Source organism: Nanorana parkeri, unplaced genomic scaffold (assembly GCF_000935625.1).
Source record: "Nanorana parkeri isolate BGI_ZX_2015 unplaced genomic scaffold, ASM93562v1 scaffold3995, whole genome shotgun sequence".
Classification (NCBI taxonomy): Eukaryota; Metazoa; Chordata; class Amphibia; order Anura; family Dicroglossidae; genus Nanorana; species Nanorana parkeri.
Genome location: NW_017310262.1, coordinates 2,472 through 15,683, shown reverse-complemented (window position 1 = coordinate 15,683; position 13,212 = coordinate 2,472). Strand labels below are relative to the sequence as shown.

Here is a 13,212-nt window from a genome sequence, read left to right as displayed (position 1 = left end):
CACCCCAAAGCCACCTCGGCCAACTTTGTGCAGAGAGATGCCTCCCCCGGGGAGTTCCTCTGCTGTGACCGCAGGATAGAGATGACTCTGGCAGCACCACCCCCCCAGCCTGGTATCATTGAAGGGCCACAGGAGTAATGAGAACCATTCTGTGGGAACTATGAGGACACGTTCTCTTTAATATTGCCCCTCCCCCAGTGATGGCTCCAGGAAATGACATCACAGAACCACTTTATTTCTCACTGACACGTCACACGCAGGTCACGATAAGTCAATGAGGTTGGTGTCTCTCAGGGATTGGATCTCCTTCCCCAACCAATCGTGAAGGAGCCCAAACTCCGCCTCCCATTCCGGCTCCTCGGGGGCGGGGTCTCCAGTCTGTGCGGTTTGGTTTGGCGCGAGGCTCAGATACTGGCCGCGCAGCTCCCCGAGGAGAGCCCGGGTGTAGCCGAGGTTGGCACTGAGTAGGGCCCGCACCCACAGCTCCAGGTCCCGCTGGCTCTCGGCCGCCATTTTGTACACGCGAGACACGGAGCAGATGGAGAAGGCGTATTCCAGTCTGGCGTTCCTCAGGGTGATGGAGCTCCCCTCTAAGAGGATGAGGCCGAGAGGTTGGGGGTCTCCCTGGCGCTCCCAGTACAAGAGAAGGTTTCCACACAGCAGGAACCAGCGGCGGTGGTAGGAGGCGTGGCGGCTGCCTCTCTTCAGCAAGTAGCCTTCCTTCTGTGCCGGGGAACACGCCAACCGGGAACTGCTGTCCAGCTTCATGGGGGCCCCTGAAAGAGACAACACGTATGACTGAGACGCCTGCCCTCTGCCCATGGAGGACCTCCCCCTCACCGTACAGAGAGATACTGGACTGCCCACGCCTGACCTCTGACCCTGGAGGACCTCCCCCTCACCGTACATAGCATCACACAGAGATACTGGACCTCTCTGTGATCTCTGACAGTCTCTCCTCTCTATGATCTCTGACAGTCTCTCCTCTCTGTGATCTTTGACAGTCTCTCCTCTCTATGATCTCTGACAGTCTCTCCTCTCTATGATCTCTGACAGTCTCTCCTCTCTATGATCTCTGACAGTCTCTCCTCTCTGTGATCTCTGACAGTCTCTCCTCTCTGTGATCTCTGACAGTCTCTCCTCTCTGTGATCTCTGACAGTCTCTCCGCTCTGTGATCTCTGACAGTCTCTCCTCTCTGTAATCTCTGACAGTCTCTCCTCTCTGTTATCTCCAACAGTCTCTCCTCTCTACAAGCAGCAGGTTGGCCCCTGTAGATGGAGGTGTGTTAGAGCACTTACCTGGTCAGCACACCTGGGGCAGCAGCAGTCTCCTGTCTGGTCTCTGCTCTCTCTGATCGGCGGTCTCTGCTCTCTCTGATCGGCGGTCTCTGCTCTCTCTGATCGGCGGTCTCTGCTCTCGCTCTGATCGGCGGTCTCTGTGATCAGCAGTGTCTTGTATCTCACTTCCTGTAGCAGTGGCAGACGGTGTCTTGCAGGTGAGGGTGTGTCCCTCACCTGGGGCAGCAGTGCACTCTGGGAGTCGTAGTCCAGTGTCAGGCTGCTCGGTGTCTTTCAGTCTCAGGAAAAGCAGAAGTCACAGACGCTGTTCTCTCGTTTCCCCAAAACAATTGGCTCCGCCCAGTCCATGGAGTCACCGGACAGCCAATCACCTGATCACATGATCATCTTAATATCACTCAACTGTATTGGAGATGATGGGAGTGATATATATATAAGAGAAGTCTATGAGATGATGGGAGTGATATGTAAAGTCTATGGGATGATGGGAGTGATATGTAAAGTCTATGGGATGATGGGAGTGATATGTAAAGTCTATGGGATGATGGGAGTGATATGTAGAAGTCTGAGATGATGGGAGTGATATCTATAAGAGAAGTCTATGAGATGATGGGAGTGATATCTATAAGAGAGGTCTACGAGATGATGGGAGTGATATGTAAAGTCTATGAGATGATGGGAGTGATATCTATAAGAGAAGTCTATGAGATGATGGGAGTGATATGTAAAGTCTATGGGATGATGGGAGTGATATGTAGAAGTCTATGAGATGATGGGAGTGATATCTATAAGAGAAGTCTATGAGATGATGGGAGTGATATCTATAAGAGAGGTCTATGAGATGATGGGAGTGATATCTATAAGAGAGGTCTACGAGATGATGGGAGTGATATGTAAAGTCTATGAGATGATGGGAGTGATATCTATAAGAGAAGTCTATGAGATGATGGGAGTGATATGTGAAGTCTATGGGATGATGGGAGTGATATGTAAAGTCTATGGGATGATGGGAGTGATATGTAAAGTCTATGGGATGATGGGAGTGATATGTATGGGAGTTATGTTTATAAGATAAGTTTATGAGATGATGGGAGTGATATCTATAAGAGAGGTCTATGAGATGATGGGAGTGATATCTATAAGAGAGGTCTACGAGATGATGGGAGTGATATGTAAAGTCTATGGGATGATGGGAATGATATGTAGAAGTCTATGGGATGATGGGAGTGATATCTATAAGAGAAGTCTATGAGATGATGGGAGTGGTATGTAAAGTCTATGGGATGATGGGAGTGATATGTAAAGTCTATGGGATGATGGAGTGATATGTAAAGTCTATGGGATGATGGGAGTGGTATGTAAAGTCTATGGGATGATGGAGTGATATGTAAAGTCTATGGGATGATGGGAGTGATATGTAGAAGTCTATGGGATGATGGGAGTGGTATGTAAAGTCTATGGGATGATGGGAGTGGTATGTAAAGTCTATGGGATGATGGGAGTGATATGTAAAGTCTATGGGATGATGGGAGTGATATGTAAAGTCTATGGGATGATGGGAGTGGTATGTAAAGTCTATGGGATGATGGGAGTGGTATGTAAAGTCTATGGGATGATGGGAGTGATATGTAAAGTCTATGGGATGATGGGAGTGGTATGTAAAGTCTATGGGATGATGGGAGTGGTATGTAAAGTCTATTGGATGATGGGAGTGATATGTAAAGTCTATGGGATGATGGGAGTAATATGTAAAGTCTATGGGGTCAGGTATATAATGGTATGGGGGAGGGGAACAGTCATGGGGTCAGGTATATAATGGTATGGGGGGATGGGTCACGTGACCACCTTGCTGGGTCCCGCCCCCATACATCACTATTGTAACACCCTGCTGGCAGTTCCCTATTGAGCCCAGGATTTAAATGACAACCTGTCTTATTCATACACCCGGGGATCACCATGACACTGCTCTGGGCTCACACATACACACAGAGGATGGCCTTTACACGGCACTGAGGGGTTTCCATTATTCTGTCACTTGCTTGAAGCACATTCCAGCGGCCAACCAATCAGCGCTGTCTGTTTTGCCACTTGACGTTTCTGACCATATCCGTACCTGACGTCATCGCGCTGCCTTGCGTACACTACAGAAGGAGCGTGCAGAAGCCGCGCCCCTTCCATTAAAAGTGACGTCATCAGTGTGAGACGAGCACCGAGGAACGGAGGAAACCGGGAGAAGATGAAGAGGAGAGTGACTTTCCAGGAGGAGGAGGTGGAGACCGAGGAAGGGCGGAGCGCCGCTAAGAGGACGGTGAGAGGCTAATACCGTGTGTATATAGATATGTGGGGGAGGGGCTTCCATTATTAGAGTGAAGAGTTTAAAGAAGTGAACGTTCTAGGCCAAAGTAGCTGATCTGGAAAACGTCCCCCATTCAGATCCCAGCTCAGCTACGGTGTCCTGGATGGTTCACTTCTCTGCCTTCCCCTATACTGGATAGCCCTGTATGTGTGTATAGTACGAGGGGGAAGGTCTCTGACAGTCTCGTGTTGCAGTTCCCGGAGACGGTGGGGGGTCCCGGCAGTCGATTTAAGGAGAAGCATTCTCTGGACAGTGATGAGGAAGATGATGGAGACGACGTCACCGGAGGTTCAGACAAATACAACATGTTGGCCCCGGAGGACGTGGAAGGTAAATGTCACCGCCGCCATGACGGCTCAGAGGGAGGGGTTTTTATGTGGTCTCTGTTCTCCAGCTGCTGCACGGCGACAGTATGAGGTAGATGTATATGGCGGAGGTCTCTTTGTATTGCAGGTCAGGAGAACGCCACCCTGGATTCAGAGGGGGGAGTGCAGATCACACCCTTCAACCTGAACGAAGAGATGGAGGAGGGGCACTTCGACTCTGAGGGGAACTACTTCCTGAATAAGGAGGCCCAGATTCGAGACCATTGGCTGGATAACATTGACTGGGTGAGTGGGCGGGTCCACCTGCTGCCCTGCCCATTAACCCTCCCCCCAATACAGCCCTCTCCCCTCCATCCTGCAGTCCTCCTCTGTGTCCTCCACCCCCATCCTGCAGTCCTCCACCCGGCAGTCCTCCTCTCTCCCCTCCCTCCTTTCTCCCCTCCCTCCTTTCTCCCCTCCCTCCTTTCTCCCCTCCCTCCTTTCTCCCCTCCCTCCTTTCTCCCCTCCCTCCTTTCTCCCCTCCCTCCTTTCTCCCCTCCCTCCTTTCTCCCCTCCCTCCTTTCTCCCCTCCCTCCTTTCTCCCCTCCCTCCTTTCTCCCCTCCCTCCTTTCTCCCCTCCCTCCTTTCTCCCCTCCCTCCTTTCTCCCCTCCCTCCTTTCTCCCCTCCCTCCTTTCTCCCCTCCCTCCTTTCTCCCCTCCCTCCTTTCTCCCCTCCCTCCTTTCTCCCCTCCCTCCTTTCTCCCCTCCCTCCTTTCTCCCCTCCCTCCTTTCTCCCCTCCCTCCTTTCTCCCCTCCCTCCTTTCTCCCCTCCCTCCTTTCTCCCCTCCCTCCTTTCTCCCCTCCCTCCTTTCTCCCCTCCCTCCTTTCTCCCCTCCCTCCTTTCTCCCCTCCCTCCTTTCTCCCCTCCCTCCTTTCTCCCCTCCCTCCTTTCTCCCCTCCCTCCTTTCTCCCCTCCCTCCTTTCTCCCCTCCCTCCTTTCTCCCCTCCCTCCTTTCTCCCCTCCCTCCTTTCTCCCCTCCCTCCTTTCTCCCCTCCCTCCTTTCTCCCCTCCCTCCTTTCTCCCCTCCCTCCTTTCTCCCCTCCCTCCTTTCTCCCCTCCCTCCTTTCTCCCCTCCCTCCTTTCTCCCCTCCCTCCTTTCTCCCCTCCCTCCTTTCTCCCCTCCCTCCTTTCTCCCCTCCCTCCTTTCTCCCCTCCCTCCTTTCTCCCCTCCCTCCTTTCTCCCCTCCCTCCTTTCTCCCCTCCCTCCTTTCTCCCCTCCCTCCTTTCTCCCCTCCCTCCTTTCTCCCCTCCCTCCTTTCTCCCCTCCCTCCTTTCTCCCCTCCCTCCTTTCTCCCCTCCCTCCTTTCTCCCCTCCCTCCTTTCTCCCCTCCCTCCTTTCTCCCCTCCCTCCTTTCTCCCCTCCCTCCTTTCTCCCCTCCCTCCTTTCTCCCCTCCCTCCTTTCTCCCCTCCCTCCTTTCTCCCCTCCCTCCTTTCTCCCCTCCCTCCTTTCTCCCCTCCCTCCTTTCTCCCCTCCCTCCTTTCTCCCCTCCCTCCTTTCTCCCCTCCCTCCTTTCTCCCCTCCCTCCTTTCTCCCCTCCCTCCTTTCTCCCCTCCCTCCTTTCTCCCCTCCCTCCTTTCTCCCCTCCCTCCTTTCTCCCCTCCCTCCTTTCTCCCCTCCCTCCTTTCTCCCCTCCCTCCTTTCTCCCCTCCCTCCTTTCTCCCCTCCCTCCTTTCTCCCCTCCCTCCTTTCTCCCCTCCCTCCTTTCTCCCCTCCCTCCTTTCTCCCCTCCCTCCTTTCTCCCCTCCCTCCTTTCTCCCCTCCCTCCTTTCTCCCCTCCCTCCTTTCTCCCCTCCCTCCTTTCTCCCCTCCCTCCTTTCTCCCCTCCCTCCTTTCTCCCCTCCCTCCTTTCTCCCCTCCCTCCTTTCTCCCCTCCCTCCTTTCTCCCCTCCCTCCTTTCTCCCCTCCCTCCTTTCTCCCCTCCCTCCTTTCTCCCCTCCCTCCTTTCTCCCCTCCCTCCTTTCTCCCCTCCCTCCTTTCTCCCCTCCCTCCTTTCTCCCCTCCCTCCTTTCTCCCCTCCCTCCTTTCTCCCCTCCCTCCTTTCTCCCCTCCCTCCTTTCTCCCCTCCCTCCTTTCTCCCCTCCCTCCTTTCTCCCCTCCCTCCTTTCTCCCCTCCCTCCTTTCTCCCCTCCCTCCTTTCTCCCCTCCCTCCTTTCTCCCCTCCCTCCTTTCTCCCCTCCCTCCTTTCTCCCCTCCCTCCTTTCTCCCCTCCCTCCTTTCTCCCCTCCCTCCTTTCTCCCCTCCCTCCTTTCTCCCCTCCCTCCTTTCTCCCCTCCCTCCTTTCTCCCCTCCCTCCTTTCTCCCCTCCCTCCTTTCTCCCCTCCCTCCTTTCTCCCCTCCCTCCTTTCTCCCCTCCCTCCTTTCTCCCCTCCCTCCTTTCTCCCCTCCCTCCTTTCTCCCCTCCCTCCTTTCTCCCCTCCCTCCTTTCTCCCCTCCCTCCTTTCTCCCCTCCCTCCTTTCTCCCCTCCCTCCTTTCTCCCCTCCCTCCTTTCTCCCCTCCCTCCTTTCTCCCCTCCCTCCTTTCTCCCCTCCCTCCTTTCTCCCCTCCCTCCTTTCTCCCCTCCCTCCTTTCTCCCCTCCCTCCTTTCTCCCCTCCCTCCTTTCTCCCCTCCCTCCTTTCTCCCCTCCCTCCTTTCTCCCCTCCCTCCTTTCTCCCCTCCCTCCTTTCTCCCCTCCCTCCTTTCTCCCCTCCCTCCTTTCTCCCCTCCCTCCTTTCTCCCCTCCCTCCTTTCTCCCCTCCCTCCTTTCTCCCCTCCCTCCTTTCTCCCCTCCCTCCTTTCTCCCCTCCCTCCTTTCTCCCCTCCCTCCTTTCTCCCCTCCCTCCTTTCTCCCCTCCCTCCTTTCTCCCCTCCCTCCTTTCTCCCCTCCCTCCTTTCTCCCCTCCCTCCTTTCTCCCCTCCCTCCTTTCTCCCCTCCCTCCTTTCTCCCCTCCCTCCTTTCTCCCCTCCCTCCTTTCTCCCCTCCCTCCTTTCTCCCCTCCCTCCTTTCTCCCCTCCCTCCTTTCTCCCCTCCCTCCTTTCTCCCCTCCCTCCTTTCTCCCCTCCCTCCTTTCTCCCCTCCCTCCTTTCTCCCCTCCCTCCTTTCTCCCCTCCCTCCTTTCTCCCCTCCCTCCTTTCTCCCCTCCCTCCTTTCTCCCCTCCCTCCTTTCTCCCCTCCCTCCTTTCTCCCCTCCCTCCTTTCTCCCCTCCCTCCTTTCTCCCCTCCCTCCTTTCTCCCCTCCCTCCTTTCTCCCCTCCCTCCTTTCTCCCCTCCCTCCTTTCTCCCCTCCCTCCTTTCTCCCCTCCCTCCTTTCTCCCCTCCCTCCTTTCTCCCCTCCCTCCTTTCTCCCCTCCCTCCTTTCTCCCCTCCCTCCTTTCTCCCCTCCCTCCTTTCTCCCCTCCCTCCTTTCTCCCCTCCCTCCTTTCTCCCCTCCCTCCTTTCTCCCCTCCCTCCTTTCTCCCCTCCCTCCTTTCTCCCCTCCCTCCTTTCTCCCCTCCCTCCTTTCTCCCCTCCCTCCTTTCTCCCCTCCCTCCTTTCTCCCCTCCCTCCTTTCTCCCCTCCCTCCTTTCTCCCCTCCCTCCTTTCTCCCCTCCCTCCTTTCTCCCCTCCCTCCTTTCTCCCCTCCCTCCTTTCTCCCCTCCCTCCTTTCTCCCCTCCCTCCTTTCTCCCCTCCCTCCTTTCTCCCCTCCCTCCTTTCTCCCCTCCCTCCTTTCTCCCCTCCCTCCTTTCTCCCCTCCCTCCTTTCTCCCCTCCCTCCTTTCTCCCCTCCCTCCTTTCTCCCCTCCCTCCTTTCTCCCCTCCCTCCTTTCTCCCCTCCCTCCTTTCTCCCCTCCCTCCTTTCTCCCCTCCCTCCTTTCTCCCCTCCCTCCTTTCTCCCCTCCCTCCTTTCTCCCCTCCCTCCTTTCTCCCCTCCCTCCTTTCTCCCCTCCCTCCTTTCTCCCCTCCCTCCTTTCTCCCCTCCCTCCTTTCTCCCCTCCCTCCTTTCTCCCCTCCCTCCTTTCTCCCCTCCCTCCTTTCTCCCCTCCCTCCTTTCTCCCCTCCCTCCTTTCTCCCCTCCCTCCTTTCTCCCCTCCCTCCTTTCTCCCCTCCCTCCTTTCTCCCCTCCCTCCTTTCTCCCCTCCCTCCTTTCTCCCCTCCCTCCTTTCTCCCCTCCCTCCTTTCTCCCCTCCCTCCTTTCTCCCCTCCCTCCTTTCTCCCCTCCCTCCTTTCTCCCCTCCCTCCTTTCTCCCCTCCCTCCTTTCTCCCCTCCCTCCTTTCTCCCCTCCCTCCTTTCTCCCCTCCCTCCTTTCTCCCCTCCCTCCTTTCTCCCCTCCCTCCTTTCCCCCCTCCCTCCTCTCTCCCCTCTCTCCTGCAGTCCTCCTCTCTCCCCTGCAGTCCTCCTCTCTCCTCTCCCTTCTCTCCTGCAGTCCTCCTCTCTCCCCTCCCTCCTCTCTCCTCTCTCCTGCAGTCCTCCTCTCTCCTCTCCATCCTGCAGTCCTCCTCTCTCCCCTCCATCCTGCAGTCCTCCTCTGGGTACTCTCTCCCCTGCAGTCCTCCTCTCCCCTGCAGTCCTCCTTTCCCCTGCAGTCCTCCTCTCTCCCCTCAATCCTGCAGTCCTCCTCTCCCCTCCATCCTGCAGTCCTCCCCTCTCCCCTGCAGTCCTGCTCTGGGTACTCTCTCCCCTGCAATCCTCCTCTCCCCTCCATCCTGCAGTCCTCCCCTCTCCCCTGCAGTCCTCCTCTGGGTACTCTCTCCCCTGCAGTCCTCCTCTCCCCCCTCCATCCTGCAGTCCTCCTCTCCCCTGCAGTCCTCCCCTCCATCCTGCAGTCCTCCCCTCTCCCCTGCAGTCCTCCTCTGGGTACTCTCTCCCCTGCAGTCCTCCTCTCCCCTGCAGTCCTCCTCTCTCCTGCAGTCCTCCTCTCTCCCCTCCATCCTGCAGTCCTCCCCTCTCCCCTGCAGTCCTCCTCTGTGTCCTCACTCTGCTCTCCTCTCTCTCAGGTTCGGGTTAAGGAGCGCACGGCATCCCCTTCTGTCCCTGCGGGGGATGATGGGGGTTCAGACACCGATGAGGGCCGGGCTCCACTGGATATGAAGACATTGTTAGAGGAGATCTTGAAGTTGTTGTTGCCGGGGGAAACCGTGGCGAAGGGCATCCAGCGTTTAGGAGGAGGGGGAGGAGGAAAGAGATCCAGAGTGCAGAGAGTGCGGCGAGGCAGACGAGACAAATCTCAGGACATTGAAGCTCCATCACCAATGGAGGGAGAAGAGGACAGGAAGGAAGGGGAGAAGAACTCACCGATGGATCACAGTGACATCCAGCAAGAGGAGGAGAAGAAGGAGGCGGAGGAGAAGAAGGCGGAGCCTCTGGATCAGCTTATCTCTTTTGCTGACCAGATGGTGGCCCTTGGAGTCTATGAGGTGTATCAGGATACATGTGAGAAGCTGGCCTACCGACTGCGAGGACTCACGGCTCCACCCTCGTTGGACATGTTTGCTGATGAGGTGGACGAGGAGAAGCTGGAGAAGAAGGAAGGTAATGTCCAGCAAGCGGCCAGTGTTAGGGGGTTTGCAGGTGGTGCACAGGTCAGCCATCTTTATATCTGCTCTCTTTCCAGAGTCGCCAGGTATGGAGGAGGTTCTATGGGAGTACAGATGGGAGAACAAGGACAAGGCCGAGCTGTACGGACCCTTCACCAGCCCACAGATGCAGGTAAGAGGGGGGCCCGCTGCCTGTGATGTAGCCAAAGGGCCGCCATGTGCTGGCCACCTATTACCATGTGCCCTCCCCTTTTAGGAATGGGTGGACCAGGGATACTTCCCCAATGGAGTCTACTGCCGGCGGGTCAACAGCACTGGTGATCAGTTCTACAACTCGCAGAGAGTAGACTTCGACCTGTACGTGTGAAGAGTCCTCCGCGTTCAGGGGCCCCCGGCTGACATCTTGCTGCATCGGTGACCCAGCCTGACCTGGACTGCTTTGTGAGCCACCAATCTTGCCAGAAGCCTTTGCTGTGTGACTCTGGACTCCTATACAGAGGCTCTATGTGTGATATGGAGGAGAAGGACGGACTCCTGCGTGTGTGTGTGTGTGTCTCAGACAAAACCTTTGTAATAAAAACTTTTACCTGAATTTTATTAAATACGAAAACCTTAAAATCCGGAATGAGCGGAAAGATCCGGTCAGACTAAACCAATGTGCCGGGGGGGGGAGGGGGTGGATCTGGATACACAAACCTTCACGGAGCTGACATGTTACCACAGCTGGATGACCTACAGACTCGTACTATGTTAGGACTACCAGGGCGGGGGCGGCCATTTTATGAATGAGTAAGTGGGAGGAGAATTGTCCCAATGAGAGGTTGGGAAGGTGAGTGAAGAACATCATCTATGGAGGGGGTGAGGCGGCGGTCCTCGTGGGTGTCGTGTAGGTTGGCCATCAAGTTCTTGTGGATGAGTCGGCTTTGTATGCAAGATGGACGATTTCCACGTCTGGGAAACAGGTTGTGAGTGTTCAGGGAGGAATGTTCTGCAGAGGTTTGTGGTGGAGGACTTCCCATGGATCCTTGTGGAGGGATTCATCATGGTGTAGAGCAGGGGTATGCATTTTGTTGCCGGGGTGAAAACCAACAGGACCTTGTATGACTGTTCCGGGACCTTGTATGACTGTTCCGGGACCTTGTATGGCTGTTCCAGGATTTGTATGACTGTTCCGGGACCTTGTATGGCTGTTCCGGGACCTTGTATGCCTGTTCCGGGACCTTGTATGCCTGTTCCGGGACCTTGTATGCCTGTTCCGGGACCTTGTATGCCTGTTCCGGGACCTTGTATGCCTGTTCCGGGACCTTGTATGGCTGTTCCGGGACCTTGTAGGGTTCAGGGAGCTCTTGGGTTGGGCGACCCCATTACTCTTCTCAGGCTTCCAGGGAAGGGGGGGGATGGTTATGTTCCCAGCAGGGGCAGGAAGAGGGTCCTTGGTGGGAAGACTTCATTAGGAGAGTGGAATACAGTTGTGAATGGGGGTGGGGCGGTTGGTGATGATGGTAATAATGGGGCGTAGCCATCCATGGCGGAAGGACACTCCCCATTGCACATTGTGAGTCTTGAAGTTGATGACGGGTTGGGACACCGTGTAAATCAGGGGGTAGCCAAACTCCGGCCCTCCAGCTGTGGGGGTGAAACTACAGATCCCATGATGCATCTCTCTCCAGGAGTCATGTCTGTCGCTGTGAGAATATTGCAATGCCTCATGGGATTTGTAGTTCCACCCCACAGCTGGAGGGCCGCAGTTTGGCTACCCCTGGTGTAAGGAGTAGACTGTTCTCCGCCACACGTTTGCCTTAGTTGGTGGAGGTCTTCAGCCAAGGGGGGAGGTTCGGCTGGCAGAGTATTTGATTGGGGCCCGCACAGGCAGGCTGTAGGTTAGGATTGGATTAAGGGGGGTTGGGGGCTTGAGGCAGATTTCAGATGAGGGAAGAAATGACGAATAGGATTTTTACTTTAATATTTAAAGGAGAACTATGGGGGGTGGAGGGGGGGGGTTGCTTTTCACTCAGCCCCATAATCTGAGCCGTCACAGGTCGGCTCAGTAGATCGGGAACACGTACCGGCTCTCGCTCACTTCTCGATCCTGTCACTGCAGAGAGCCGTGACGGGAGGGGCTGGATTCCCCGCTCCGATCCTCCAGCGCTGACTGGAGGAATGGGAGGGGGGCGGGTACAGCTGGCTCCTCCTCTAGATAGGCAGAGCCAGCTGTCACTCACGCAGCTGGGCGGATCCAGACAGTAACGTCCCGGCTGCGGCGGTCTCAGTATACCGCGAGCTGTAGCTCCCTATATACTGAGCCTAGGGTGACGGGAGGACGCTAGTTTGTGTGACCCCGTGACCCTGAGGAGAACTATGGGGGGAAGCACTGACCTCGTACTTCTCCTTTAATGAAGACATTGGGCCAAATGTATCCCAGGTTAGAGTATTGTTAGCTGGGTATTGGGGGTGATACTTCGTTGGCTTCCCACATATCGGATGAGAGGCGGTCCTTGGATTAGACGGGTGAGGACGAAGGAACGTATCTTATTGGCCGGCATCATGCCACATTTCTGGCCGTTGGTGTAGAATTCTCCACGCGTCCATCTCCGGGGGCTTCCAGGGAAGGTTTGAAGTGACCCGAGTTCTGCCGGGAGGCCTTTGCTGTGCCTTCCTTCTATTGGACGATGGATTTATAGGCCTCCTAGAAGGTCACATACGATTGGACGGAACTATCATTGAGTTGGAAGCAGCCCACAGATTTGGTTTTGAGGGTCTCCTATGGGATAGGAGGGATTTGTTGGGAAGGGGAAGTCTGTGGTTTGTATAGTGAAGGTTGTAGTCCTGATCAGACCAGGGAACTGAGGCTGATGTCATTGGTGGGAGGATCGGCAGTGAACGACCACGTGAGTGGCTGGAATAGGGGGGGTCGCCGTAATATGTGCAATCTCTGGAGTTCTCTTCCAGTGCCGGTGAGATTCTGTGGGTCCAGCAGAGCGCTGGTATTGTTGGGTGTAAGAGGATCTGGAGAAGCTTTACCCAACTTGGCGCTGAGAACTCGCCCCTGCGCCGTTCTGGTGGGTCTGCAGGATGTTCCTCGGATGTCACAGGATTGGTATTTGTATAGCAGGTGGAAATGGTCACCTCACCATCTCGGAGAAGCCAATAACAATGTCGGCACAAAGTTTCCCCGGCACACTCACCGGCCGGCGTGCAAAGAAACTTGTCTCACCGGTAAGGATAATGACAGAGGTTTAGATACACGTCTTCTGCAGAACATGTGACAGCCGCGCCGCCGCGCCAAGGCTCCTCCATATCGCGCGGTCCTAACTCTAACCTATGAGAGCCGCCATCTTGGAGCACATGGGGGCAGAAGATCAAATTGGGTGCAGGTTCCCCAGGAGGAAACCCGACCTCCCTTAAAGGCACAGGGACCCCGCACATCCCAACGGCAGCTGAGACCCCCCCATGCGTCACTGCACCAGATCAGTCAAGGGAGGTCGGGCTTCCTCCTGACAGGAGCTTGGGATCATTGTGCTTCCTCTGTGGGCGGAGCTTGGGATCATTGTGCTTTCTCTGTGGGCGGAGCTTGGGATCATTGTGCTTCCTCTGTTGGTAACCTGCGAGGAAACACGCAACGTCATCATTGCTTTGTACAGAATGGGATTCTCAGGCCAGGATAGTTCTCCGGGGGGGACGACAGGATAGTTCTCC

General features: G+C 56.0%; 2 protein-coding genes across 3 annotated transcripts; one reads left to right on the top strand and one right to left on the bottom strand.

The window, feature by feature from the left end:
• Window positions 1–258: 258 nt before the first annotated feature.
• Window positions 259–1,594, bottom strand: LOC108803659 (sesquipedalian-1-like). Of its 2 annotated transcripts, none has more exons than XM_018575482.1 (2): window positions 1,515–1,594; window positions 259–781 (listed from the first exon to the last, which is right to left on the bottom strand). In XM_018575482.1, exon 2 carries the CDS (start codon window positions 766–768, stop codon window positions 262–264), a length of 507 nt encoding a protein of 168 aa, XP_018430984.1. In that variant the 5' UTR covers window positions 769–781; window positions 1,515–1,594; the 3' UTR covers window positions 259–261. The 2 variants fall into 2 exon arrangements, with proteins under 2 accessions (XP_018430984.1, XP_018430983.1); XM_018575481.1 differs by lacking the exon at window positions 1,515–1,594 and adding an exon at window positions 1,300–1,344 and having other exon boundaries at window positions 259–776.
• Window positions 1,595–3,439: 1,845 nt separating this feature from the next.
• Window positions 3,440–9,909, top strand: CD2BP2 (CD2 cytoplasmic tail binding protein 2). Its single transcript, XM_018575480.1, has 7 exons — window positions 3,440–3,607; window positions 3,850–3,985; window positions 4,109–4,266; window positions 8,977–9,180; window positions 9,298–9,511; window positions 9,594–9,688; window positions 9,773–9,909. The coding sequence occupies exons 1-7, from the start codon at window positions 3,536–3,538 to the stop codon at window positions 9,881–9,883; spliced, it is 990 nt and encodes a 329-aa protein (XP_018430982.1). The 5' UTR covers window positions 3,440–3,535; the 3' UTR covers window positions 9,884–9,909.
• Window positions 9,910–13,212: the final 3,303 nt, after the last annotated feature.